This window comes from Scyliorhinus torazame, chromosome 18 (assembly GCF_047496885.1).
Source record: "Scyliorhinus torazame isolate Kashiwa2021f chromosome 18, sScyTor2.1, whole genome shotgun sequence".
NCBI classification, from domain to species: domain Eukaryota; kingdom Metazoa; phylum Chordata; class Chondrichthyes; order Carcharhiniformes; family Scyliorhinidae; genus Scyliorhinus; species Scyliorhinus torazame.
In genome coordinates this window covers 50,797,892-50,822,994 of record NC_092724.1, presented here as the reverse complement: position 1 = coordinate 50,822,994, position 25,103 = coordinate 50,797,892, and the positions used below count along the sequence as shown (strand labels likewise).

The following is a 25,103-nucleotide window of genomic DNA, read 5'->3' as shown; positions in this document are numbered from 1 at the left end:
ACCTTATTGAGTTCTTTGAGAAGGTGACCAAACAGGTGGATGAGGGTAAAGCAGTTGATGTGGTGTATATGGATTTCAGTAAAGCATTTGATAAAGTTCCCCACGGTAGGCTACTGCAGAAAATACGGAGGCATGGGATTCAGGGTGATTCAGCAGTTTGGATCAGAAATTGGCTAGCTGGAAGAAGACAAAGGGTGGTGGTTGATGGGAAATGTTCAGACTGGAGTCCAGTTACTAGTGGTGTACCACAAGGATCTGTTTTGGGGCCACTGCTGTTAGTCATTTTTATAAATGACCTGGAGGAGGGCGTAGAAGGATGGGTGAGTAAATTTGCCGATGACACTGAAGTCAGTGGAGTTGTGGACAGTGCGAAAGGATGTTACAAGTTACAGAGGGACATAGATAAGCTGCAGCGCTGGGCTGAGAGGTGGCAAATGGAGTTTAATGCAGAAAAGTGTGAGGTGATTCATTTTGGAAGGAATAACAGGAAGACAGAGTACTGGGCTAATGGTAAGATTCTTGGCAGTGTGGATGAGCAGAGAGATCTCGGTGTCCATGTACATAGAGCCCTGAACGTTGCCACCCAGGTTGAGAGGGTTGTTCAGAAGGCGTACGGTGTGTTAGCTTCTTTTGGTAGAGGGATGAAGTTTCGGAGCCATGAGGTCATGTTGCAGCTGTACAAAACTCTGGTGCGGCCGCATTTAGAGTATTGTGTGCAATTCTGGTCACCGCATTATAGGAAGGATGTGGAAGCATTGGAAAGGGTGCAGAGGAGATTTACCAGAATGTTGCCTGGTATGGAGGGAAGATCTTATGAGGAAAGGCTGAGGGACTTGAGGCTGTTTTCGTTAGAGAGAAGAAGGTTAAGAGGTGACTTAATTGAGGCATACACGATGATCAGATGTCTGCAATCCAAGACCAATTTAGCATGGCCAAGCCACCTACCCTGCACATCTTTGGGTTGTGGGGGTTAGACCAATGCAGACACGGGGAGAATGGCAGCCCGGTGGGGCAGTGGTTAGCACTGATGGCTATGGCACTGAGGACCTGAGTTCGATCCCGGCCCCGGGTCACTGTCTGTGAAGAGTTTGCACATTCTCCCCACGTTTGCATGGGTCTCACTCCCACAACCCAAAGATGTGCAGGTTAGGTGGATTGGCGATGCTAAATTTCCCCTTAATTGGAAAAAAATAATTGGGTACTCTAAATTTATTTAAAAATAGACAGGGGAAGAATGTGCAAACGCCACAAGGATAGTGATCCGGGGCCAGGATCGAACGCGGGTCCTCAGCGCCGTGAGGCAGAAGTGCTAACCATGCTTACCAGTAGCGCGGTGGCAAGTGGTTAGCATTGTTGCCTCACAGCGTCAGGGTCCCAGGTTCGATTCTGACCTCGGGTGACTGTCTATATGGAGTTTGCACGTTCTCCCCGTGTCTGTGTGGGTTTCCTCTGGGTACTCCAGTTTCCTCCCACAGACCAAAGATGTGCAGGTTAGGTGAATTGGCCATGTTAAATTGCCCAATAGTTATGTGGGATTACATGGCTAGGAGTGGGGGATTAGGCCTAGGAAGGGTGCTCTATCGGAGCAAGGGCCGTGCAGGCTCGATGGGCCGAATGGCCTCCTTCTGCGCTGTAGGGATTCTATGATGTGCCACCCCAGGTATATGAAGCTGTGGAGGTTGTTGATGTTGATGGAACTGGAGTCTCTACGTCTTGGTCCATAACTTTGGTCTTCCTGCATTTTCCCTGCAAGTGAGCTTCAGTGCAGGATGCCTGCGAGGGCATCATCTCCAAACAACAGCTCATGGACTAGGACATTACCCACTTTGGCCTTGGTATATAGTCTTGCCATGTTGAACAACAGTGTTGTCCACCTAAGCGGCTCAATTGCAAGGGGATGGGAAGGCCACCATCGGCCTTTCCCATGAACTTGAAACCACAAAATATAGGCTCAGAGGAAAGATTGCTACTAACTGAGCTATTGCTGACACAAAAGAGGAATGTTACAGCATATTGTCCCATCTTGAGTGTACTGGTTCTCAACTGGAGCAATCAGACTAGCCCCATCATCCCTCTCTCTTTGATCACTATATCTTCCTCTGTTTCAAATATTTACCTAACGTTCCCTGAATATTGCAATAGCCTCTGTCTCAACTCTACGCATAAAGAAACCCATCTGCTCACTCTCTCACTCATAATTTTAAATTTACCACTAACCCCAAAACCGGAGGAAATTTTTTTTATTATTCACTTTATCACCCTGTGTCATTTTGATTGATCTCAAATTCAAACTGTGTGTTTTTATGACAACTAAGAGTCAATCTTCCCGCACACTAAAATCTCAGATAATTAGGATATAAATGCAATCAGTGAGATCCATGTACAAATGTGTGATCTCCGCCCGCTGCATTCCCTGTGCGCTGATTTACACAGGCATTATTTGGATGAATCTCTAAATCCCTGCTCGTTCCTAATCCCTTATCAGACTTCCAATGAACCCTCACTGAACTGTCTACGGCAGACTAATATTTAATTTGACACAAGTTGTGGTCCTTAATTACAGATTCTATAAATATCAATTTCATTTCCAAAGCATTAACTTTCATAATTCATTAACTTTCTAATTATGCTTCATTTCCTTTCTTTCCACCAATTTCATTCCCTCCTCCCCTAAACCCACTGCTTCATACCAGGTTATGTTTCCAGAGCTGATAGTGTCCCTGTAGTCAACTCCGAGGGCCCATTCTTGGAGCGTGCGTCTATTCAGTGAGCTTTTTGATCATGGATCCGATAATGTCAATGTCCAGTCCTGCTTGCAAGTAACCCTCGTGCTAGCATGGGTTTACTCTACACTACTCGGGATTGGGAATGCTGATTGATTTTACACCACTGCTGCCCAGGAAAACTGAGGTTGATTTTAGCCCCTTTCGTTCGAAGGGGAAAGGAGTCTTTTCCTCAGGAAATGAATGCGGAAGCAGAAAAAATGCTCTAGAATTGAAATGGGTTTTTTAAAATTTAGAGTACCCAATTATTTTTTCTCCAATTAAGGGGCAATTTAGCATGGCCAAGCCACCTACCCTGCACATCTTTGGGTTATGGGGGTGAAACCCACGCAGACATGGGAAGAATGTGCAAACTCTACACGGACACTGACCCAGGGCCGTGATTCGAACCCAAGTCCTCAGCGCCGCAGTCCCAGCGCTAACCACTGCGCCACATGCCGCCCCAGAATTGAAAATTTTGATTGAAAACCTTAGCTGAGGCCACCCCTGTTCCAAGTCCAGTCCATCATCAAGGGCGGGAAGGGTGGAAGAGGAGGCCAGGGGAGGTAGGAAACACTTGTGAGTGACAATGGGAGATAGGCCGATGAATTCTGCCAGCTGCTGGTGCTAATTTCTTCCTCCTATTTCCATAAAATTTGTTTCCCACTCTTGCCGCGTGAGATGCAGTAGAGCAGTTTGAATAATTCTGTTTCCAGAGTCAAGATCAGGCCTTCTCGTGGGGGAAGGTTTCTGATGAAGTCATAAACAAATGATCTTTACACGCAGTTATGCTTTCACTATGAATACCATTATACCATGTGGAGCAGACTACCCCTTCAATGCAGATAACCCTTCACCAACCACACCATAGAAACAGTAACACAAATATGGATCCCCCACATGGTAGGCAGGTCCAAACACTGTATGGGGAGGGAGGGGAGATTTACCACCTCCATTTTCAGTGGGTGGGGCTGGCGGCAGAGGCAGAAAATCGAGGGGGGACCCTATGTGATTCTCTCAGTCGGAATAAAGATTGTAGACTTCCAGTTAACACAAATACTTTATTCAGTAGGTTTGTTCTGTTTCCAGAGCTTAACTAGATATAATACAGTCAACAGGTATGACCAGTGAAGCTAAGGTAAGCTGAGCTGTCTCTGTGTGCTGCTGCTCACTAGCCCTGTGCTTCTGAAAGAGGCGGATCCTACCTTGGGCTGGACCCGTCTCTGATGCTGCCCTCTAGTGATGCTGTGGCTGTTACATCTGTCTGTAGTCCCTGGTGTATGTGCAGATGTATGTACAGATGTACAGATCACTACAAATCCTAAAATAGCATTCGCGCTAGTGTTGGATTTGGATTTGGATTTTGTTTATTATCACTTGTACCGAGGTACAGGGAAATGTATTTTTCTGCGAGCAGCTCAACAGATCATGAAGTACATGAAAAGAGAATAATTTTTTTTAAAAATACATCCTAGTTACAATCCTGGTTAATGTTATAACTGGATGGAAAGTGTCCAGAATGGAACCCTGGCTCATAACATCTATATTTTTTTATAAAGCGTAGAGGAGCAGTGTCACAGGACCACTTATTAGTTTTAACAACAAGAAAAAAACATTTATTAAACATGAAAAAATTGGATTATTATTCAATACTCCTTTACTCCCCCTCCCCCCCAGCTTAACAAATACACACAGATTTTAAGATTAACACCGATTAGAAAGTACATCTTAAGCTACAATAGTCTCATTAACATAAAGTCTCTTTTAAAAGGTGGCCAATTGCACACACACTGCTCTGAACCCAAGTTAGTGTCTGTAGATTCTCTTCAGAATCTCCACAGACAATTGTCACATGAGAATTTCCAAACTCCGGTCCCAAAAAGATGCTTTAAAATCTTCTCTCACAGTAACACTTTCCCTTAGCAGTTTGCATTCCGAAATCTAGGCCAGGTTTTATAAACAACTCTTAAACAAAGCTTCTACTCCACATTTGGCAGCAAATCCAGTCCTGATTTTACACCAAGGAGTTATTTTTCTTGACTGTTGTGCAAACTATGCACAATTGCTTCAACTCTCTATTCCCAGACTCTGGTTAAAAAGGCTGCTGTCCCACTTCAAATCTGGTTACTGCAATTGTCTCTTTAACTCAGAACACCTAGTTTACTTTTTCTCTAATTCCTCTGAATAACACCTGAGTCTCTGTTCTCCTAACCTCGGTTGTCTTAGACATTCTTTCTGTCACAATTCCCTGGTTATTGGACTGTAACTTGTTCTTCGGCAGCCTGCATCTTTGCAGCTCCTATCCAGTCAAGTCTTTTTTCTAACAGAAATGAGAGATGTTCACTCTCCAGTGTCCTATCTTCAACTACAGTATATGCAGCCAAAACTAAGACTTAAAAGCTTTTCTACCTTATAAGGCCTCAAGTTGCAAAACAACGACTGCTACTACTATTTATTTTTCATGCCACAATCCTTTCTAAGCACAATAGAATCACAGCCCAGCATCAATTGAACAGTAGATTTTACCCTTCCAGGCACAGAGACATTAAATGAAACACACCTAAAACTATGCCTTATTTCCAATGTTTACCAATACAAATATAAATCCCTTAAAACTACCTTTGCTTTCCTTTTTAAAAAAAATTTAGTGTGCCTAGTTCATTTTTTCCAATTAAGGGGCAATTTAGCGTGGCCAATCCACTTACCCTGCACATCTTTGGGTTGTGGGGGCAAAACTCACGCAAACACAGGGGGAATGTGCAAACTCCACACGGACAGTGACCCAGAGCCGAACCTGGGACTCAGCACTGTGAGGCTGCAGGGCTAGCCCACTGCGCCACCGTGCTGCCCCTACCTTTGTTTTCCTAATAGTGGCAGGATTTCCCCACTCCATTGTCCCCACCCTGCCAATGATGTAATAGGGTTCCTGCCATGAAAAGTCAGGAACCCTATTGCCATACATTTAAATGTAATTTGCGGACCTCCCCGCTGTATCATCCCCCCACAGCTCTTGACAAATGGGGATCTGGTGTAAGGAACCCACGAGGGGTGCACAGGTAAGTTCAGACCCCAGGAGGGAGAGGGTCTGCCTGGCACTGGGGATTCGCTCGGTGTGTGTTGGGGGGTGGGGTTCCAAGGATGTTTGTGTTTGTATTTCAATTGTGTTTGGATCCTTAAAAATGATGCCCCGATGTTGCTGACGGGACTGGTCAAAGACGGCAGGAAAAGCCTTGGCAAGGCAGCTGGTGGGCTGCCCTTCACTCTTCCTTGATGCACTTGAACTTTGGGGTGCTCCAGTTAAGTTCCAGTCTTTTTGACGCGAAGTTCCAGCAACTTCAAATTTAGTCTTGCTTTAACTTAAAATTCACAGTGTAGATGCAGGCCATTCAGCACATCGAGTCTGCACCAGCCCTTGGAAAGAGCACCCCACGCCCCCACCCCATCCCCGTAACCCAGCAACCCCACCTAACCTTTGGACACTAAGGGGCAATTTAGCATGGCCAATCCACCTAATCTGCACATCTTTGGACTGTGGGAGGAAACCGGAGCACCCACGCAGACACGGGGAGAAAGTTCAAACTCCACACAGACAGTGGCCCGAGGCTGGAATTGAACCCGGCTCCCTGGTGCTGTGAGACAGCAGTGCTAACCACTGTGCCACCCGAGACAGCACTTTGAAAACAAATTGTAACATTCCACCTACCAATGTGCTTTTCCATTATGGTTCAATTTGCAGGCTTGTTTTAAAGTTAATTTCTGTCCCTCAAGAAAGCATCCATTATATCTATTAGTAGATACAGCAGGAACCCTTTGAAGGTCACAAGGTAGTTTTTGCACCATAAGTCATTCTCATGTAGAACCAGTTTTCAAGCAAACATTTCAGGCAATTTTATAAACTCGATTTTACCTCTAAAGTGAGTGATGGCAGCAGGAAAGTACCAGAAATGATTACTCTCAGTAGCCAGGTGCCTGGCACAGGTGGAAAACCATCATCATGGTCAAGGGTTTCTAAATCGAGTTACTAAATGAGGCTTCCTCGACAAGGAGCTATGCATTGAACAGAACAGCACTGTGGGTGTAAATATACCATATAGACTACAGCGGTTCAAAAAGGCAGCAGCCATCACCTTCTCAGGGGCAATTAGGGATGGGCAATAAATACTGGTCCAGCCATAACCCATGAACGAATAAATTAAAAATGACAATTGGCCGGGTTCTACACTACATGGATGGTCCACCTACCAGATCTTTTCAAAAGGAGGAGCTGATTCCCCAGTATGACAGGGCAATTGCTATGGAAATGCTGTGCCAAATAAAATTAATAATTGTACAGTAAAACTTTGAATTTGGCCGCATATTGTAATAGCCTTCACATTGCCAAGAGGTCTAGTGATAAACAGAACTTTAGGATTGATCGGTTGTGATTGAAATTCAATTACAATTAAGTCAATGTTCACACCAGATTAGTCAGTACAATTGAATATTTGAATTCCTAAGCTAATGAACAGTGGGGAGACACTATTCCTTTTTTAACTTGTAATTACTTTTTTTCTTAATTGGAGTCACACATGAACAGATATGGAGCTACGAAAGCCACCAATGGAGATTAGCGCTCAGTTCTGTTTACAGAGCTATCATCATCCAGGGGCCATTCTTCACATGTGACCACTGGGGTGGGGAGGGGGTGGCAATTTTAACTCTGAACGATGGACGATAATAAATTAGTCGTCCATTTTACACCCCATTCAATTATTTTTTTAATCTTTAACCAGCAGTGTGTATAACGGCATCAAATTCAAAAACACCCATTTTATACCATTGGCCAGAATTACAATTACTCACAGCAAGTGTCAATGGGCTCACGAACAACGAGGTTTTTCAAAAGGAGACCAACATCTCATGACCATACAAGTACACATTCCAGGAGGTGATTGCTGGTTAGTGATCAGGACAGATGACCCTAGCAACACAATTAAATGTATCTTTTGTCTGCATAAAATATGCCCTTTTTAAAGAAAAATTCATCGAATTTTTCTTTCTCCTCCACTATCTCCATAGCCAACATAAGCTTCACAAGGCTGGTGAATGATACTGTTACATTCTAGCACTGACCAGGGATATTTGGATGAGTTCTAGAAATTCAAACTTCGAATTAATAGCTGAATGGATAACACAATAAGGTTTCACATTTTAAGACATTTAGTGTAACACAACAGGCTATTGACTAAACACTTTTTGTAGGCAACTTATAAATGCTTGCAACTATAGAATGAAACGGAACAGAATTTTTATTACATCTAAAAAAAAACACTCTGGTATGTGTTACACCATCCTTTTAGTAGACATTCAATTCTCCTGGAATCCGTTCAAAATAATTCTTAGCTCCCAGGGGTTTACTTCCGATCTTTACCTTTCCCAGTCTGGAAACTGTCAACTCCAGGGGCGGGATTCTCCGACCCCCCGCCGGGCCGGAGAATCGCCATGGGCTGGCGTGAATCCAGCCCCCGCCGGCTGCCAAATTCTCCGGCACCGGATATTCGGTGGAGGCGGGAATCGCGCCGCGCCGGTCGGCGGGCCCCCCCCCCCGGCGAATCTCTGGCCCGCGATGGGCCGAAGTCTCGCTGCTGTGATGCCTGTCCCGCCGGCGTGAATCAAACCACCTACCTTCCCGGCGGGACTGGGCGGCTCGGGTGGCTTCCGGGGTCCTTTGGGGGGGCGGAGTGATCTGGCCCCAGGGGGTGCCCCCACAGTGGCCTGGCCCGCGATCGGGGCCCACTCTTTTCCCTCTGCCTCGGCCACAGCCTCCGCGATGGCCGACGCGTAAGAGACACCCCCGGCACGCCAGCCGTTGGAGCGGAAACCACTCCGGCGCGGGCCTAGCCCCTCACGGTGAGCGCTTGGCCCCTAATTCTCCGCACCTTTTGGGCGGCCCGACGCCGGAGTGGTTCACGCCACTCCATCCCGCCGGGACACCCCGCCCAGCCAGGTAGGGGAGAATCCCGGCCCAGATCTTTGTTCACAGCAGATTTTTCTCTGAAGAATTCTCCCTTCAGCTAAAGTGAGGCAAATTTCCCAGTCTCATTTTAACTCCTCATGAATTCAGTCTGAACATGAGCTCCCACCTATATTGCTGTGGGATAAACCAGAGAATTTTGCTGCCTACAGTTGCTCTCCTTCGCCTGGATCTTCGCAGACCAACATTGTCTGTGAGTTTTCAGAGATATCTTAGAAATCATTCACTTCCCAGAGTCCATCTCCATGACAGGATGAATCACAAGGGCCTTGTAGAAATGCTGATCAGCTATTTTTGAGACCCCAAGAGACTTTCTTTTATCTTGGAAGATAGAAGAGAGGTTAAAGCATAACCATTTACAACTTGATATTCTCAACACTTTCCTGGGACATTACAGACTCACAGTCTATCCACTCTTGGCACACAGGATGCTGTCATTGTCTCCAAGTGTAAACACCTTCCACCTTATTGGGGTAGCACGGCAGCATTGTGGATAGAACAATTGCTTCACAGATCCAGGGTCCCAGGTTCGATTCCGGCTTGGGTCACTGTCTGTGCGGAGTCTGCACATCCTCCCTATGTGTGCGTGGGTTTACTCCGGGTGCTCCGGTTTCCTCCCACAGTCCAAAGATGTACAGGTTAGGTGGATTGGCCATGATAAATTGCCCGTTGTGTCCAAAATTGCCCTTAGTGTTGGGTGGGGTTACTGGGTAATGGGGATAGGGTGGAGGTGTTGACCTTGGGTAGGGTGCTCTTTTCAAGAGCCCGTGCAGACTTGATGGGCTGAATGGCCTCCTTCTGCACTGTAAATTCTATGATAATCTATGATTATTCCCAGTAAAACAATCTGGGCGCCCTTTAATTTATAACAATGAAACCACTTAGACTTGCAGTCAAGCTGACTTCAGACTCACCCCCCCCCCCCCCCCCCCCGCCCCACTTCATTTTATCTTAAATTAACGGCACAGTCCCAAAATATAACCATCTTAGAAAACTCATAATCTCACCAACTGTAACCTTCACTGGGAAGTAATTTCTTAGGTGTCAGTATTATATTACCAGTAACTAAGGTTAAAACGCAGCCTCTAATATTCCATTTGTCTGGTCTGCTACACCGGCTCAAACCACAGCTGGATTGAACCCTTGGGCACAGAGAAAAAGTACCAGAGCCGGTGCTGCCATCAACCATGGCTTGTGACGATCCCCCACTGACGAGTGGAGGACAGAGAACGATGGGTCGATAGCCTGTGATTTTCCTGGAGGTTGTGATTTCCCAACTTGTGCTCCCATTTAGTACGATTCCATTCCGGGAACATCCAATCAGCCAATAGTTTCTGATTGTGGACTCATGTGACACCCTCCCCTCCACCCCCCCCCCCCCCCCCCCCCCCCACTCCCCCCAATCAGAAAAAGCAGGACAGCATCTCGCCTAATGTGATAATTGCTCACATGCAACTTGTCTCATTTTGTATTATCATCAGGGTGAATTCGATCACAAATTTGCAACCTGTATCTCATCCTGACTTTTGCCACCACTCTTTCTCTCCGCAGGAGCAGCCAAGGATACATGCACATGAAATTCAGCAGGACAAAAGACTGCAAGTACATCCTCGGTCAGAACAGCCCACCATTTGACAGTATCCCAGAGGTCATAAACCACTACACGAGCCACAAGCTGCCAATTAAAGGTGCTGAACATCTCTCCTTACTGTTTCCTGTGACGGTACAAACACTGTGACTGGACACTGCCCACAGCATGGCAGTAAACAGAGAGCAAATCTGAGGGGAAAAGAAAAGGAACCTAATCTTAACGGACATAGAACGTCAACATGAATTTCAGTCACCTGGCTTATGATACTGAATTGAATACAGTGCTGAGCTCCAAATCTGGGCTGTGATATAATTGCAGGCCATATCTGTTGACTATCTCATTTCCTGGGCTTATATTTCAAAAGCTGTGGTGAATTGGATCATGAATGTTGCTGTAAAGATTCGGTCACTCATTTACTGGAAATATACGGAATGTCTTTTATTTCTCCCGTGCGTCCGCGCCACCCCTCTCCTCCTGTGTATAATACTGCGGGCACCTGACATCCTCTGGTACCTCACTCACGTCACTGCATCTTAGCTGGCTGCTTCATCATGAGTGTGTCACAGCCAAACTCAATCATGTCTTCATCCGACATCCAGCACTCACGCCTTTCCAGGAGGGGGTGGGGATCCACGTTTACGTTGACCTGGAGCAGGGCATCTCTGTTTGTCTTTGCCCTAACCATCTCCTGACATAAGGGACATTGAGGTAAATTACCATGCTGTCGTCCCCTGATTGAGCTTAGCTCTGATAGCATTAACCAGGAATCAAACCTGGGACCTTCCTGGCGTGTGTGACTGAGTGCAGCACAGTGCAGTGCTCCAACCAAGTGAAGCATTGAGAGAGGAAGGTGGGGGGTGGGGAATGAAATGCAGTGTCTTGGGGTACCAGTGTAATATGTGTTTTCTATTTTCAATAATATTTTCTGTAAATATCTAACGATTTTTATAAAATATGCTTGGAAGAAATGTCTGAATGCATAATTCACAAGTGAGGCTTAGAGCACAAAGTGTTCTGTGCAGAGGTTTTAAGAAATTATGATGATCACAGCAATTATTATGAGAGATTAAGGTGAGTAATGAGGTCATTACTGAAAGCATCTCATGCCGCTTTGGTGACAGAGTATTTACAAATTCCTAATTTGTTTTAGAAATCCAACCTTTACAGCCCAGCCATCGGTCACACACACAAATGCTTCTTAATGCGTGTTCAGTCTTTTCTACCTCTCTTTCTCTTTACCCTGTGTCTGTCTGACTAGTTCTCTTCCTATGCCCGTGACTCCTTCTGCCCGTCCATCCATCTGTCCGTCCTTCATTTTGTCTATCTCTCCCTCACCATTTCTGCCTTATCTACCTGGATGTCCTCACCCCTGTTTCCTTCCCTCTGCCTAACTCTCATTTCCTCCATCTATCACTCTTCCTCCTGACATTCTGTACCTTCCATTGGCTTTTGCTTCTCTCTGCATCTGTGGCCGAAATTTAATGCCCTCCACTCACCTTCCCAACAACCTGGTGTGGCCGAATCTGACTCGATGGGCCGAATGGCCTCCTTCTGCACTGTTAATTCTATGTAATTCTAACCCACCCCAATGGAAGGGGTCATTTAATTGGACTGGAGGGTGGAGTATGAGGATCTCACCGTCTTCCTGCTTCTGCCCCGATTATGTCCGGGGCGACTAGGCCCCTGGATGACCTTCACAGCTCACTGTCAAATGAGGCACCTGAGTGGGCAATTAATGCTGATTTATGAGCCTAATCCTGCTGCCAATGGTACTCACTAAACAGAAAGTGGGGGACGTTCCAATGGGCAAGTCTAAACAGCAAAACCTTCAGGGTCACTTATGGTTGTGGACTTCTGGTGATTTGTGGGTGGGGTGGGAGACCGTCATCATCAGGCACTGCATTACACCCCATTACACTCTTTCCACCGTCACTCCCCTGTGTCCTGGGCCCACTTGACGATCCTTGGGTGGATGCATTACCAGCAGCAGCCACTGTCTCACTAGTGGTGCTACCGAGCAATGCACAACTGCTGGCCGTGATTTGCCAGGAGTCCTCGGGTGGCAGGTGGAGGGTGATATTTCCATCCCCCAGCTTTCCAACTATTGGGTCAAGACACCCATCGTCTACATTAAATACCACCCTGTGTCTCCCACTTTTAAAGTATCTTACAAATCAAACAAAGCAAAACTAAGATAGGCCACATGGAGGAGATTTAGCAGAGCTCCTGACACAGTGACTGTGCTTACTCAATGCTTAAGTCTAGACTTCCTGAACAACACTGCAATGGCAGTAATTCACTGACAACTCCATCATCATCACAATCATAACCTGATTTTAACAGCCATTTATCGTAATCCCATCACTAACTGTACCATGATAAATGAATAATTTGTAATTACATCCAGCACAACAGAGGGTTTGTGGTGTCACGACGGAATAATGGACAGAATATTCCTGGATTTAATATAAAATATTACCGAAAAGGAACAAACCTTAATAAATGTAATTGCAGTTTAAAAAAATGTTCATCCTAGCCTCAAGGTACTGCCTTCTCTGGGCTATGGGTTTCACATGTGCCATTCATGCTTCAGTACCTCACCCAAGTGGCCACCCTTCACATGTGAAGCCAACCTGAGTATCCACTATCGAGGCCTAGCACTGTAGCTGAGCCTGCTGCTGTCCGCCCACAAGTGCATCATCCAACCGGGGCTGCAAGGATTAGGAGTGGCACTGTTAGCACTTTCCGCCACCAGATAGCGCAAGTGGCTCATCAACTGATCCCTGACGATTTAGCACAGGCCAGGGCATCGAAGCTCGGATTTCTAATCTGTATGCGCTATATTCGCTCGACAACCATCTTGGAGACATTCAGTGAAACAGAATGAATGAATGAATACTTGCCCTGATCAGGAAAATATCCTGAGTCTAGAGCGTTGACCGGACACCAGGAATCTTTTATTTAAGTGCCAGCTTAACTTAATGATAGAACTCACCTGGGAGCTCGGAGGTTGTATGTTCAAGCCCCACCCCAGAATTTGAACCCAAAGCCTATGCTAACACGTCAATGCAGTACAAGTGCTGCATTGTCAGAGGTCCTGCCTTTCAGATTAGCCATTAAACCGAGGCGTCAGGAAGACATAAAAGGTCCCGTAGAATCATTTTGAAGCTCAGGAAAGATATCCTTGGGCCCCTGGTTAACATTCAACCCTCAATCAACACCACCAGAATTCAGATCAACTGCTCATTTATCTCATTGTTGCTTGTGCTGCATTTGTCCAGATAATATTTGTGACTGAACTTCAAAGTCAATTAATGAAATACCTGGAAAAGCTACAAAAATTCAAGCTTTGCCATTTAACTGGAGGCTCTGACTATCTCTGCTGTCCCATGACTACTCCGTCATGACCTTTTTCAACATGTAGATCAGTCAACACCCTGGTTTAGTTACACAAGCACCAAAACCTGGGAATGGATGGTGGGATCCGTTACGAGAACTGAGGGCATTTGCCACTTTTCCGTTGATTAATCTGCAGGGAATGTGGTAGCCAAATGAAGGTTAGAGTACCACATTCCTCTCATCCCCCCACTATGCTTTGCACAGTTTCTTATAACACACCTCCTGAGCACTGCCATCTGTAGAAATTTCTCCTCCACACTTTGAGTAACTGTAGTCGGTGAATTATTACTACAGCCCCAGCAAGGGCTGTGGAAGAATTTAGTACTTTGTGCTCGAGTGGGATTTATAATTCAGGCTCAGAATCAAAATGTGGGTCAATACAGAATCCAGTAGTCGTGGCTCGAATCGGATAATGTGAAGAATAATTGGAATTCAATGTAATCGTACTACAAAGGCATATACATTTGAAATCCTCTAAATTGACTTTTTTCCTTATCCAATTTAATTCGCACGGCATCCATTTGGTCTGTTAGAAAGCTTTTCCTCCTCACTTTGGGATGTTCTGATATTGTGAAAGGCTATGAATAAATGCAGTGTTTGCCTTCTTTCTCATTACAATTTTTGACATTGATTTCCCCTGGTGGTATCAGCCATTTCACCCACCGAGTTATTCTTCAGCTAAGACGGAGAGTGTTGAAAATGCAGCTGGGGTCCATCTTAATCTCACCCATATCTCGAAGGTGTCTGCGCCTCCAGTTCTGGATTACGATTCACTGCCTGCTCTCAGCCTCCCTTCAGATGGCTCAGCAGTACAGTGCTTAGCACTGCTGCCTCACTGTGCTAGGGACCATGGTTCGATTCTGGCCTTGGGTGACTGTGTGGAGTTTGCAGGTTGCCGTGTCTGTGTTGGTTTCCTTGAGGTGCTCCAGTTTCCTCCCACAGTCCAAAGATATGTCGGTTAGGTGGGTTGGTCATGATCAATGCACACGGTTGCGGCGAGCGAGTGGGCCTAGGTTGAGTGCTCTTTGGGAGGGTTGGTGCAGACTCAATGGGCCTAATGTCATACTGCTGTACTGTAGGTATTCTATGGATATTGGAGGCTGATCACTCAAGCCACTATGCAACATCCTCTGAAACTCTCCTGCAAGTGCCTCATTGCCACTTTGCTGCCTTCATAAACTTTCTTAAAAAATACTTGGCTCTGTCTTTGGGTTCTCTTCTCGCCAATCATTTCCCGTCTCCTGCTAATATTCTGCGTGAGAAGTGGGCTATCGATTATAAATTACTGTTGGATGCTTGAGTGAAGGATTGGCCTAGAATTGCGATAAGCTTCAACCATGGGATCTCTTGTTTTCCTTGACTTTTCCTGTGCAGTTATCTTATCAACCTTTGAAAGCTGATCTCGTCCCCACCTGGGATCCAGAGGGAGGTCACAAGATAGTGATTGAGATAGTGATTAAGTGATGGATGACACCATAGCACAATTGCTTCACAGCAGCAGGGTCCCAGGTTTCGGGCACTGTCGGTGCGGAGTCTGCACGTTCTCCATGTGTCTGCGTGGGTTTCAACCGGGTGATCCAGTTTCCTCCCACAAGTACCGGAAGACATGTTTGTTAGGTAATTTGGACATTCTAAATTCTCCCTCTGTGTACCGAAAAGGCGCCTGAATGTGGCGACTAGGGGCTTTTCAAAGTAACTTCATTGCAGTGTTAATGTAAGCCTACTTATGACAATAAGGATTATTATTGGAAATCTGCTTCATGTTCTCTGTGCGATAAGCCACACTAATATTTTGCTCCTCGCTGAATTCCACCTAAGCTGCACATCTTTGGACTGTGGGAGGAAACCGGAGCACCCGGAGGAAACCCACGCAGACACGGGGAGAAAGTGCAAACTTCACACAGACAGTCGCCCGAGACCAGAAATTAACCTGGGACCCTGGGGCTGTGAGGTAGCAGTGTTAACCATTGTGCACCTTGCCGCCCCAGAGTGCAGAGTCAGGAAACCTCCAAAGAGAAAGTGCCACAGATAGCTGGGTTTTTGTTTCAGTGGTGGGGCGTGTTAACAGGAGTCATTTAAGTGTTTAAACTCTTATAAAAACAAGTATTTGTATTCATAGTCCCCCATTCAGGACTTTGTGTCAACTTGAAACTGACAATCAAACTGTGAATTGACAGGCACCCCACTGTGATAATGCTAGGTTGTGAAATGAGTCATACAGCAATAATCCTATTATGATAGGCCTCAGGCCAATGTCACCAGAGAATGAAATTGCACGAAGACTGCAATTTAAAGAAAATTAAAGGCTGGGAACTCCAAATAGCTTGACAGCTTGACAGGCAAATATGTTTATGCATTTGTTATGCACATTCACATCTACTTTAACCATTCCCAAAGGGCACTTGACCTCTCTCAAAGGATACTTTACCTCTCGCAAGGACCAATTTAAAAGGGTACATTGGGCGGGATTCTTCCATGCTCCCATGTTCTCCCATTTGTGAGAATCGCCGTTCGCACCGGATTTTCGCGCGACGCCGGTCCGACGCAGTTCCGCCATTCTCCCAACTGGCGAGAAGGGCGTCATCGAGGTCTGCGCCGCGCCGCCCGGAGAATCGCCCGAGGTGCTAAGTTTGGCGATTCTCTAGGCCCCCTGCTAATCAGCGGCCCGGATGGGCCAAAGTCTCACGCCGTCGCAGTTCACACCTGCAAAATAAATTTGTCAGCCAGTCGTGCTGGCTGATGAAGAGGTGAGCGGCCGGTGTTTTCAGAGGCAGCATGTTGTGGCGTCCATGGCCAGTGCTGGTGTGGGGGGGAGGGGTTTTGTGGAGCGCTACCTCTCTAAATCGTTCCGGTAAGTTTAGACCTTCTCCTGAAAAGTGTAAAGTTTACAAATTGTGCTTTGGAAATCCCACTAGCCAAAACTGGACCTGTTTGAAGGCGGCTACATTTTCATATGTGCAACTGCCTCCATGAACCACGGATGTGCAAACTACAACCCGCCCCTGTTTCTCTCCCCAACACAAAGGATACTCACAATGGATCTCCTTCTTTCAAAATGTCTGAGACATTTGATTACATTAAAGGAGCTGAACATATGCAAGATATTCCGAGAGACACATAGGATCTTCAAGCACAGAAGGAGGTAAGTCAGCCATTTGGGCCAACAGCAGTTCTTTGAAAAAGCTGTTCAATTAGTCTTATTCTCCTGTTCTTTCCCCATGGCCGTGCAGAATATTCCTTTTTAAGTGTCTGTCTAATTCCCATGCAAAAATTCCTATCGATTCTGATCCCCCCGCCCACCCTTTGTGGAAATGCATTTCAGATCCTAACAACTTGCTTCATTAAAAAATATCTGCCCCCCTCGCCCCTCCCCCTCCACCCAGCTCTTTGCCAATATCCTTAAAGCTGCCTCCTTTACACTGACCACTCGTTCCAGTGGAAAAAGTCTCGCCTAATTTGGTCAATTGAAACTCCTCATCATTTTGAACATTTCTATTAAATCTCCCGTCTTTTTATAGAACGGCCTCAGCTTCACTACACTCTCCAAAAACGGTTGAGTATAAATTCTATTGTAAGAAGTCTTACAACACCAGGTTAATGTCCAACAGGCTTGTTTCAAATCCAAACAAACCTGTTGGACTTTAACCTGGTGTAGTCAGACTTCTTACTGTGCTCACCCAGTCCAACGCCGGCATCTCCACATCATAAATGTAATCACTATACTATGTCAACAACTCACCAATTTTTGTTCCCTTCCACAATGGAGGCGGGCGGGGGGGGCGGTTTAGCTCAGTTGGCTGATTCATGATGTGGAGTGAGGCCAACAGCATGGGGTTCAGTTCCTGCCCCAGCTGAGGTTATCCATGCAGGCCCCACCTTCTCAACCATGCCTGAGGTGTGGGGCACGATTCAACTAAAAAGGAACAAAATCCCATAGTGAGCTTGTTTAACCACGTGTTTCCCGGCGCTTGCAGCATCGAGAAACACATAGCTGTAAAATGCCACTCACATTAAATAAGGAGCCTATGTGGGGACCACGCAGCTGAGGCTGCCCATAGTCCCATTTTGTGCACTGAGAAGCTTCGCTCACCTGAAGCGAGATATCGGCCCGATCTCTGAGGCCCCTGACACAATCCAGACACCCCAAGCCCCAACGCACTATGGGAGGATCCCCATACACTCCCAACGCCCACACAGGGCACCTCTAGCCCATTGCCAGCACACCAAAGATGCTAGCTTGGCACCCTGGCAGTGCCAACCTGGCACCACAGCAGTTCCCCTATCAGCTGGCAGTGCCACCTGGGCATCTTCACAATACCAGGCTGGCATCCAGGTTGGCATTGCCAGGGTGCCCAGGTGGCACCAACAGTACCAGGGTACTCCTAGGGGCCTCCGATCCCCTGGGAGACCCCACGAGTGCAGCTCCATCTGGTCTCCATTTTTGAAGACATGTGCTGAATGGTGCTCAGCCAAGGTCTCCAGGGCAAAGAGGATAGATCCCAATGCCTCGGGCAACTCAGGAATCCGCATATTAAAGTGAGACTAGCTATTTCGCTCTAATATGCAGATTTGCTAAAATATTATCCCGCCCACAATGGCGAGCTGCTTTCCAGGGCAGTGTGGCCATTGGCTCACGCCAGTGGTGATCCTCAGCTTAAATCACCAGTCAGCTCTCCCCTCAAATAAGAAAGCAGCCTTTGTCCATCTGGGACTATGGCAACTTTATTTTTATTTGACCTTGCAGGTGTAAAAGATGTAAGGAAATAAATATTTTCATTTATATAGCGTCTTTCAGATATCTGGAAAATGCACAGTGCTTTACAGCCAGTGAAGAATTTTGAAGTGTATTCATTGTTGTAATATAGAAAATGCTGCTAACCAATTCCCATTAACATCAGAGCGACAACGACCAGATCAAAGCAAAACACTGCAGATGCAGGAAATCTGAAACAGAAACAGAAAATGCTAGATAAACTCAGCAGGTCTGGCAGCATCTGTGGAGAGAGAAACAGAGTTAACATTTCAAACCCAATGTGACAAAACTCTTCTGTGGAAGGGTCACATGGACCCGAAAGGTTATCGCTGGTTACCGCACCAGCTGAGAATTCTGAATTCTCCCTCTGTGTACCCGAACAGGCGCCGTAATGTGGAGACTAGGGGCTTTTCACAGTAACTGCATTGCAGTGTTAATGTAAGCCAACTTGTGACAATAAAGATTATTTATTTATTTATTTAGATGCTGAATGACCAGATAATGGGCGTGATTCTCTGCCCTCACAGCCGTGTGTTTCCTGGTGGGGGGAAGCGGCGCACCGTTTGCCTGCAGCGCGATTCTTTGCTTCCGCCGCTGTAACTGGGAATTCCTATTGAGGCCACCCCACGTCACTGGGAAACCATGGGCAGGGGTGCGCTGCCAGCAAGACCAAAGAACCCCGCCACCAGCAAATGGTCAGAGAATTACGACCAAAACATTTTAATGATGCCATCGGGGTATTAAATATTGCCGAGCGATGTCATGTAATCATATACATCCATGAATAGGGCAGACAGAGTCTTGGTTCAGCATGCCATAGAAAAAGTAATGGGCGCGATTCTCCACTCCCACGCCGGTTGGGAGAATCGCCTGGGCCACCAAAATTTCCGGGGACTCCGGTCCGACGCCCTCCCGCGATTCTCCCAAGCGACGGGAACGGGCAGGTCGAGTTTCGCAGGCCGCAGGCCGGAGAATCGCCGGAGATACCCAAAATGGCGATTCTCCGGCACCCCCGCGATTCTGAGGCCCGGATGGGCCGAGCGGCCAGGCCAAAACGGCGGGTTCCCCCCAGCGCCGTCCACACCTGGTCGCTACAGTCGTGGGCGGTGCGTGAACGCTGGGGGGGCGGCCTGTGGGGGGGGGTGAGGGGGGATCCTGCACAGGGCTTCACCTGCAATGTGGGGTGGCCTGCGATCGGTGCCCACCGATCGTCGGGCCGTCCTCTCTGAAGGAGGACCTCCTTCTTTCCGCGGCCCCGCAAGATCCGTCCCCCATCTTCTTGCGGGGCGGATTTGGACAGGACGGCAACCACGCATGCGCGGATGACGTCCGTTATGCGGCGCCGGCTGCGTCATCTATTCACCGCCGCTTTTACGCGGGCGACAAGGCCTGGCGCGGGTAGATGCCGCGGCCCCGATACTGGCCCATTGTCAGGGCCTGAATCGGTCGGGACCGGAGCCGTTCCGCGCCGTCGTGAACCTTGACGGCGTTCACGACGGCGCGGCCACTTCGGCGTGGGGGTGGAGAATCCCGCCCCCTGTCTCCAACAGTGCAGCATTCCCTCACCATTGCACCAAAGTGTTGGTTTAGATACTGAGCCCACAGCCAACTCATCAGGGCAACAGCAGCTTTTCATTCAGTTCTCTTTCTAACCGCTTGCATCCTGGAGAAGCAGATTGCGTGAGAATCCGATCCACATTTGCTCTCAGAAGGACAATAGCTGAGTTGGTACTTTATGTGGCACTAGAGGGCCCCCTTCTGGTGATGATTAACAATTTTGGCAAAAGAACGAGGGGGGAGATGAGGAGAATTCTTTATGCAGTGATTTGTTAGGATCGTGAATGCATTCCTTAAAGAGTGTTTAGGGGGGTGGGTGGGGGGGTAGTTGCAATAGGAATTTTCAAGTTTATCCGACCAATAACAGAGACCTGGGAAACTGCAGAATGTGAAAAAATGTAAGCCTCATTAATAACTGCATCAAGAAAATGTGTGCTTTTATATGGTGTCTTCTCATGTCCTCAGGCGTCCATCAAGTATTTTAATGTAGTTACACTTGGGTGGGTTCCCCCAAACAGCAATGAGATGACTGACGAGTTCATCTGTTTTTGGTGGCATTGCTGGCAGAGATTGCTGGTCAGCACACTGGGAGAAATCTCCTCAAGCAACGCTTCTGCCTCTGCGCACAACGTTATCCGCTGTAGAAATTTGCTTAACTGTTAGGAAAATAGACTTAAAGTGGAGTCATTACGGCACAGGCGGGGGCCATTTGGCCCAGCGAGACCACTTGACTCTCTGTAGAGCAATCCGATTGATCCCCTTCCACTAGTTCATCCCTGTCGGCCTGCAGGTTTACTTCCCTCAAGCACCCATTCAATTTCCTTTTGAAATCATTCATCGTCTCCGCTTCCACCACCCTTGGAGGCTAAGAGTTCCAGGTCTCACTGGGTAAAATAAAAAAGGTTCTGCCTTGCATCCGCCCTTGCATCTCTTGCCTAAAATCTTAAATCCATGGCTGAAATTCCTCACCCTTTGCAAACCAAGACAATTTGATCCCAGGGCCATAAGGGGTCAGCGGATCTGTCGATTGGCTCAGCAGAATGTTCCTGCTCTGACCCCTGACCAGTGACCCCTGCAAGAAACTGTCGGCGAACGACAAGCAGGGCTGGGAGGGGCAAGATTGAGCTTAACTGTGATACCTTCCGTGGTTGAACAGCCCCTCCTGACCCTCAACAATAATGACTTGCATTTATATAATGCCTATGACGTGGTTAAATAAACAACCCCAGGAACATTATTATACAGAATTTAAACACCGAGCTACATAAGGAGACATAAGGGCTGGTGACCAAATGCTTGGTAAAAAAAAGGTAGGTTTAAGGACTGTCTTAAAGTAACATCCCCCCAGACCTTCTTGAATGGAAGAAATCTCACCCATTGAAAATGAAATTTGGGAACAGAATGCTTTGCTGCCTGGAGCGGTTGTGAAGTCCTCTGGAATAAATCCAGCACCCATCCCTCATGTGCTGCTGGAGTCCAGCTCGACCGACAGTGAGCTAAAGGTGCTGCTTCAAGACAAGCCTTGAAACCTACTCGTGGGCCTCTGACGAGCCACTCGCCAGGTTCCACTGCTTACCAGGTTAGATCAGCGAACCCGGTACAGTCCTGGGATCAAATGTTTTAGTTTGCGAGATTCAATTCTACACCAGGCGGTGCAATTACTAAAGAGGCAATGATGAGTCTAACTGGAGAGCCTGATCGAGGGAGGCTCAATCAAAACATTCAAAAGAGAATTAGACTAGTACTTGAAAAAGGAGGAATGTGCAGGGTTACGGGGTGAAGGCAGGAGAATGGCACTAAAGTAATTGTTCACTTGGTGCAGACAGGATGGGCTGAATGGCTTCCTTCAGTGCTGTAACTGTGGTGGTATGTATTAAGGGTAATACGGTACACCATGAATGCCGAGGAGCCATTGGAGGACAGATGCTGGATCCAGATTGGATCCGCCGCCTACTGGGCTCCACCCAGATAGGCGGGGTATAAGAACCTGGGTTAATCCCCGCTTCTGCATTCTGTGACTGAGCTGCTGGGGAACGAGTCTGAACAAGTCTGCTCAATAAAGCCTCGATTGAAGTTCTTTACGTCTCGCCTCGTGTGTGATCGATGGTGCTACAGTAACAATTCTCTGATTAAAGCTGTTTTTGTGGTGCGGGTCGCAAACATACATGGCACGATTTAGATAGGGGGCCTCAGCGGGGAACACATGCCGAGGCAGTACATAGTCCCATTTTGTGCACTGAGGGGCTCAACTCACCAGAATTCCTCAGTGCAGCGAGAGATCGTGAAGCCATATTGCCCCCCCACCCCAACTTGTGCGCCCCCGCCCGACAGCCACTGCGTGGAAAATGCCAACTTGGCAGTGCCACTTGGGTACCTTGGCAGTGCCAGGGTGGCACCAGCAGTGCCAGGGTACCACTCTGCCCAAAGGGCATGCACCTGGGGGCCTCCAATCCCCTAGGTGACCCCCCACGAGTGCCGTTCCGACTGGTCCCCGTTTGTGAAGACCAGTACTGAACAGCGCACGCCCAAGATCTCCGAGGTGAGGAAGATTTGTCCCACACCTCAGGTACCTTCGGAATCTGCACATTCGAGTGAGACTAGCTGTCTCACTTTAATATGCAGGTTTGCTAAAATATGATCCCGCCTACAAAGGGCGGGATTTACATCGGTAGATCCCGCAAGGCATTGCGAGCCAGGTAGATCCATGAAGCAGTGTCTCCGGCTTCTATCGGCCACGCTGCGAACTGCTTTTCGTGTGCACTGTGGCCATTAAATCACGCCCAAAGTCTACCTGACTGAAATCAGTACAGGCAGCAGGAAAGCAGAGTCGGTAATAACCAGCGTTCTCAACAACTACAAAGGCCACAGAAACAGCAGAAGGATTAAATTTGAGAAGCAAAAGCATAAGGAGGAGTGCTACCTCAGCAGCCCCCCCCCTCCCCCCCACCCCTTGGAGGCGGGGTCCCGAGATCACTGGTGTAAAAGGCAGGGCTGAACCTATCTCCATTTGGCTGGCCTGCCCCACGGCCATCAGGCCTTTAATTGACCTGAGGCAGGTCTTCTGCCCTCGGTCAGACAGCTGGCATATCTCTTGTCTCAGCAGTGCCACCAGGAGCAGTGGTCACCCCTGAAATTCCCAAAGGGAAGCAAGTTGCATTGGAGCCCAAGTAGTCCAGGATCTCAGCGGGGCTAGATTTGCAGGCCTTGGTGAGTAGAGTGGGAGGGCAGGGTGATTTAGGGGAAACACATGTGGGCAGGAGGGTCTGAGATGGACACAGAGAGCCCATAAAGGAGACAGCGCCCGCCACCCACCCCCTCTCCCTTGCCCAGCCACCAGTCTGCCACTTGGTGTCAGCCTCCCTCGCTTCACGGGTAAAATCAGAGGGGCAGTGGGAGAAGGCTCATTAATGAGCATTACTTGGTCACTTAAGGCCTTCTTGGCCCACAGATGAGCAGACCATCCTGACACCTACCCCGCAGCGGATGAAATTGTAATAGGGGGTGGGCTGGGAATGGTGCTGCTGGGATGGGACCCAGTTTTACATCCCCTGAGCCCCGCCAGCCTCCTCCTGCCCCTTGGAAAATACCAGCCCCTGTGCATGTTGGTCAACAACTGAGAGAAAGTGAGGTTAACGTTTGGATGGCATCTCTTCACCTGGCAACACCTTCCAGATGAGATATTAGGCTCAGAATTCGACGGCCGTTCACTGGCGGCAGAATTTTCCAGTAGTTTGGGGTGGTTTCAATGGGAATTCCCATTGACAGTGGCGGGAGCACACCACGGGAAAAAAGTAGCTGGGAGGCTGGAGAATCAGAACAGTGTTACAGAAGTCAAATCAATGTTGGACGTCATCATTGGAAGATGACAAGACCGTGTTCGAGAAGGACTAGGGCAAGTGTAAAACTTACCCACTGGCCTAACATTTAGACCGGGTGTAACTGCGGAGGGCCTTGCTGACGGTTACCCACACGGCTGGATCTGGAATGACAAATCTCCCCATTCAAGGTCCTGGTGGAAGAGATGGGAAGAATAAGGGAAGTTTTCTTCCCAATAATGATAAAAATATATGAAAAGTGGTTGTTCAACAGGCCTGGAGAGAGCTGGCTGAGCTTATGAGTTCCAGGAAGACCACCAGTAACAAGCGTCAACGCAGGGGCTGGTTCAATGATTTAATGAGACAAAGGATGAATATTGCCCTTCATTTCCCCATCTCTCTCAATAATACCTAGCCACAATATTTCACACGCCCCTCCCCCGGGGCTCTGAACAATGCCCCCCAACGTCTTTTAAAAAAAAATGTTTTATCACTTATTGTCACAAGTAGGCTTCGAATGAAGTTACTGTGAAAATCCACTAGTTCCAAACATTCCGGCACCTGTTCGGGGAGGCTGGTACATGAATTGAACCGTGCTGCTCGCCTGCCTTTGTCTGCTTTCAAAGCCAGCGATTTAGCCCTGTGCTAAACCAGCCCCTGCTTTCAGCATCTCTTACATCGCAGCCCACCATCGGATTCTCTGTCCAAACATACATGCTTCTTGCATGTTGCCTCCACAACAGCCACTCGCTGCAACATTCTCTTCTCGCAGGGTAATTATTGTCAAACGAGGAATTCCTCTCATGATTCCTTCCTCATGTCCCAGTCCAGCCAATTGGGTTCCTTTCAAAGCCTCGCCCAATCCTGCTTCCATCTCGTCCCTCAACAGACAGAAGCTGCATGCGTGAGCACTCTTCTTTTTAGTAAGTGCTCACTAACTCCTGCCCTCTAGTTTTACAGGAGGAAACGATGCAGAGCACAATGGAAAGGATAAGTCCAGGGAGGAAGCTACAACATCATGATCTCTCCGAGCTGAAATGCCAAACCTGCCAGATCGGTGGTCCTTCAGGAACACATATTCCTTTTCTCTCCAATCCCTTCTGGGCACTGAGAGCCTTTGGCCGAATCCACCTCAAAGGAAGACAAGCCTTCTAATGAGGCACCATTATGCACTCCTTTCCTCCCAAGCACCAGCCAGTACTTGGATGGGTTA

General features: G+C 47.6%; 1 protein-coding gene across 4 annotated transcripts in view; it reads left to right on the top strand.

Annotated features, from left to right (window-relative positions):
- Nucleotides 1–10,780, top strand: part of shdb (Src homology 2 domain containing transforming protein D, b) — a 348,493-nt gene extending 337,713 nt beyond the window's left edge. For 3 of the 4 annotated variants that reach the window (XM_072482747.1, XM_072482744.1, XM_072482746.1), the window contains one exon: nucleotides 10,327–10,780. In XM_072482747.1, coding sequence (XP_072338848.1) covers nucleotides 10,327–10,513 — 187 coding nt within the window. In that variant the 3' untranslated portion in view covers nucleotides 10,514–10,780. The remainder of the gene's footprint in view (nucleotides 1–10,326) is intronic. The other variant, XM_072482745.1, reaches the window with a different exon arrangement.
- Nucleotides 10,781–25,103: the final 14,323 nt, after the last annotated feature.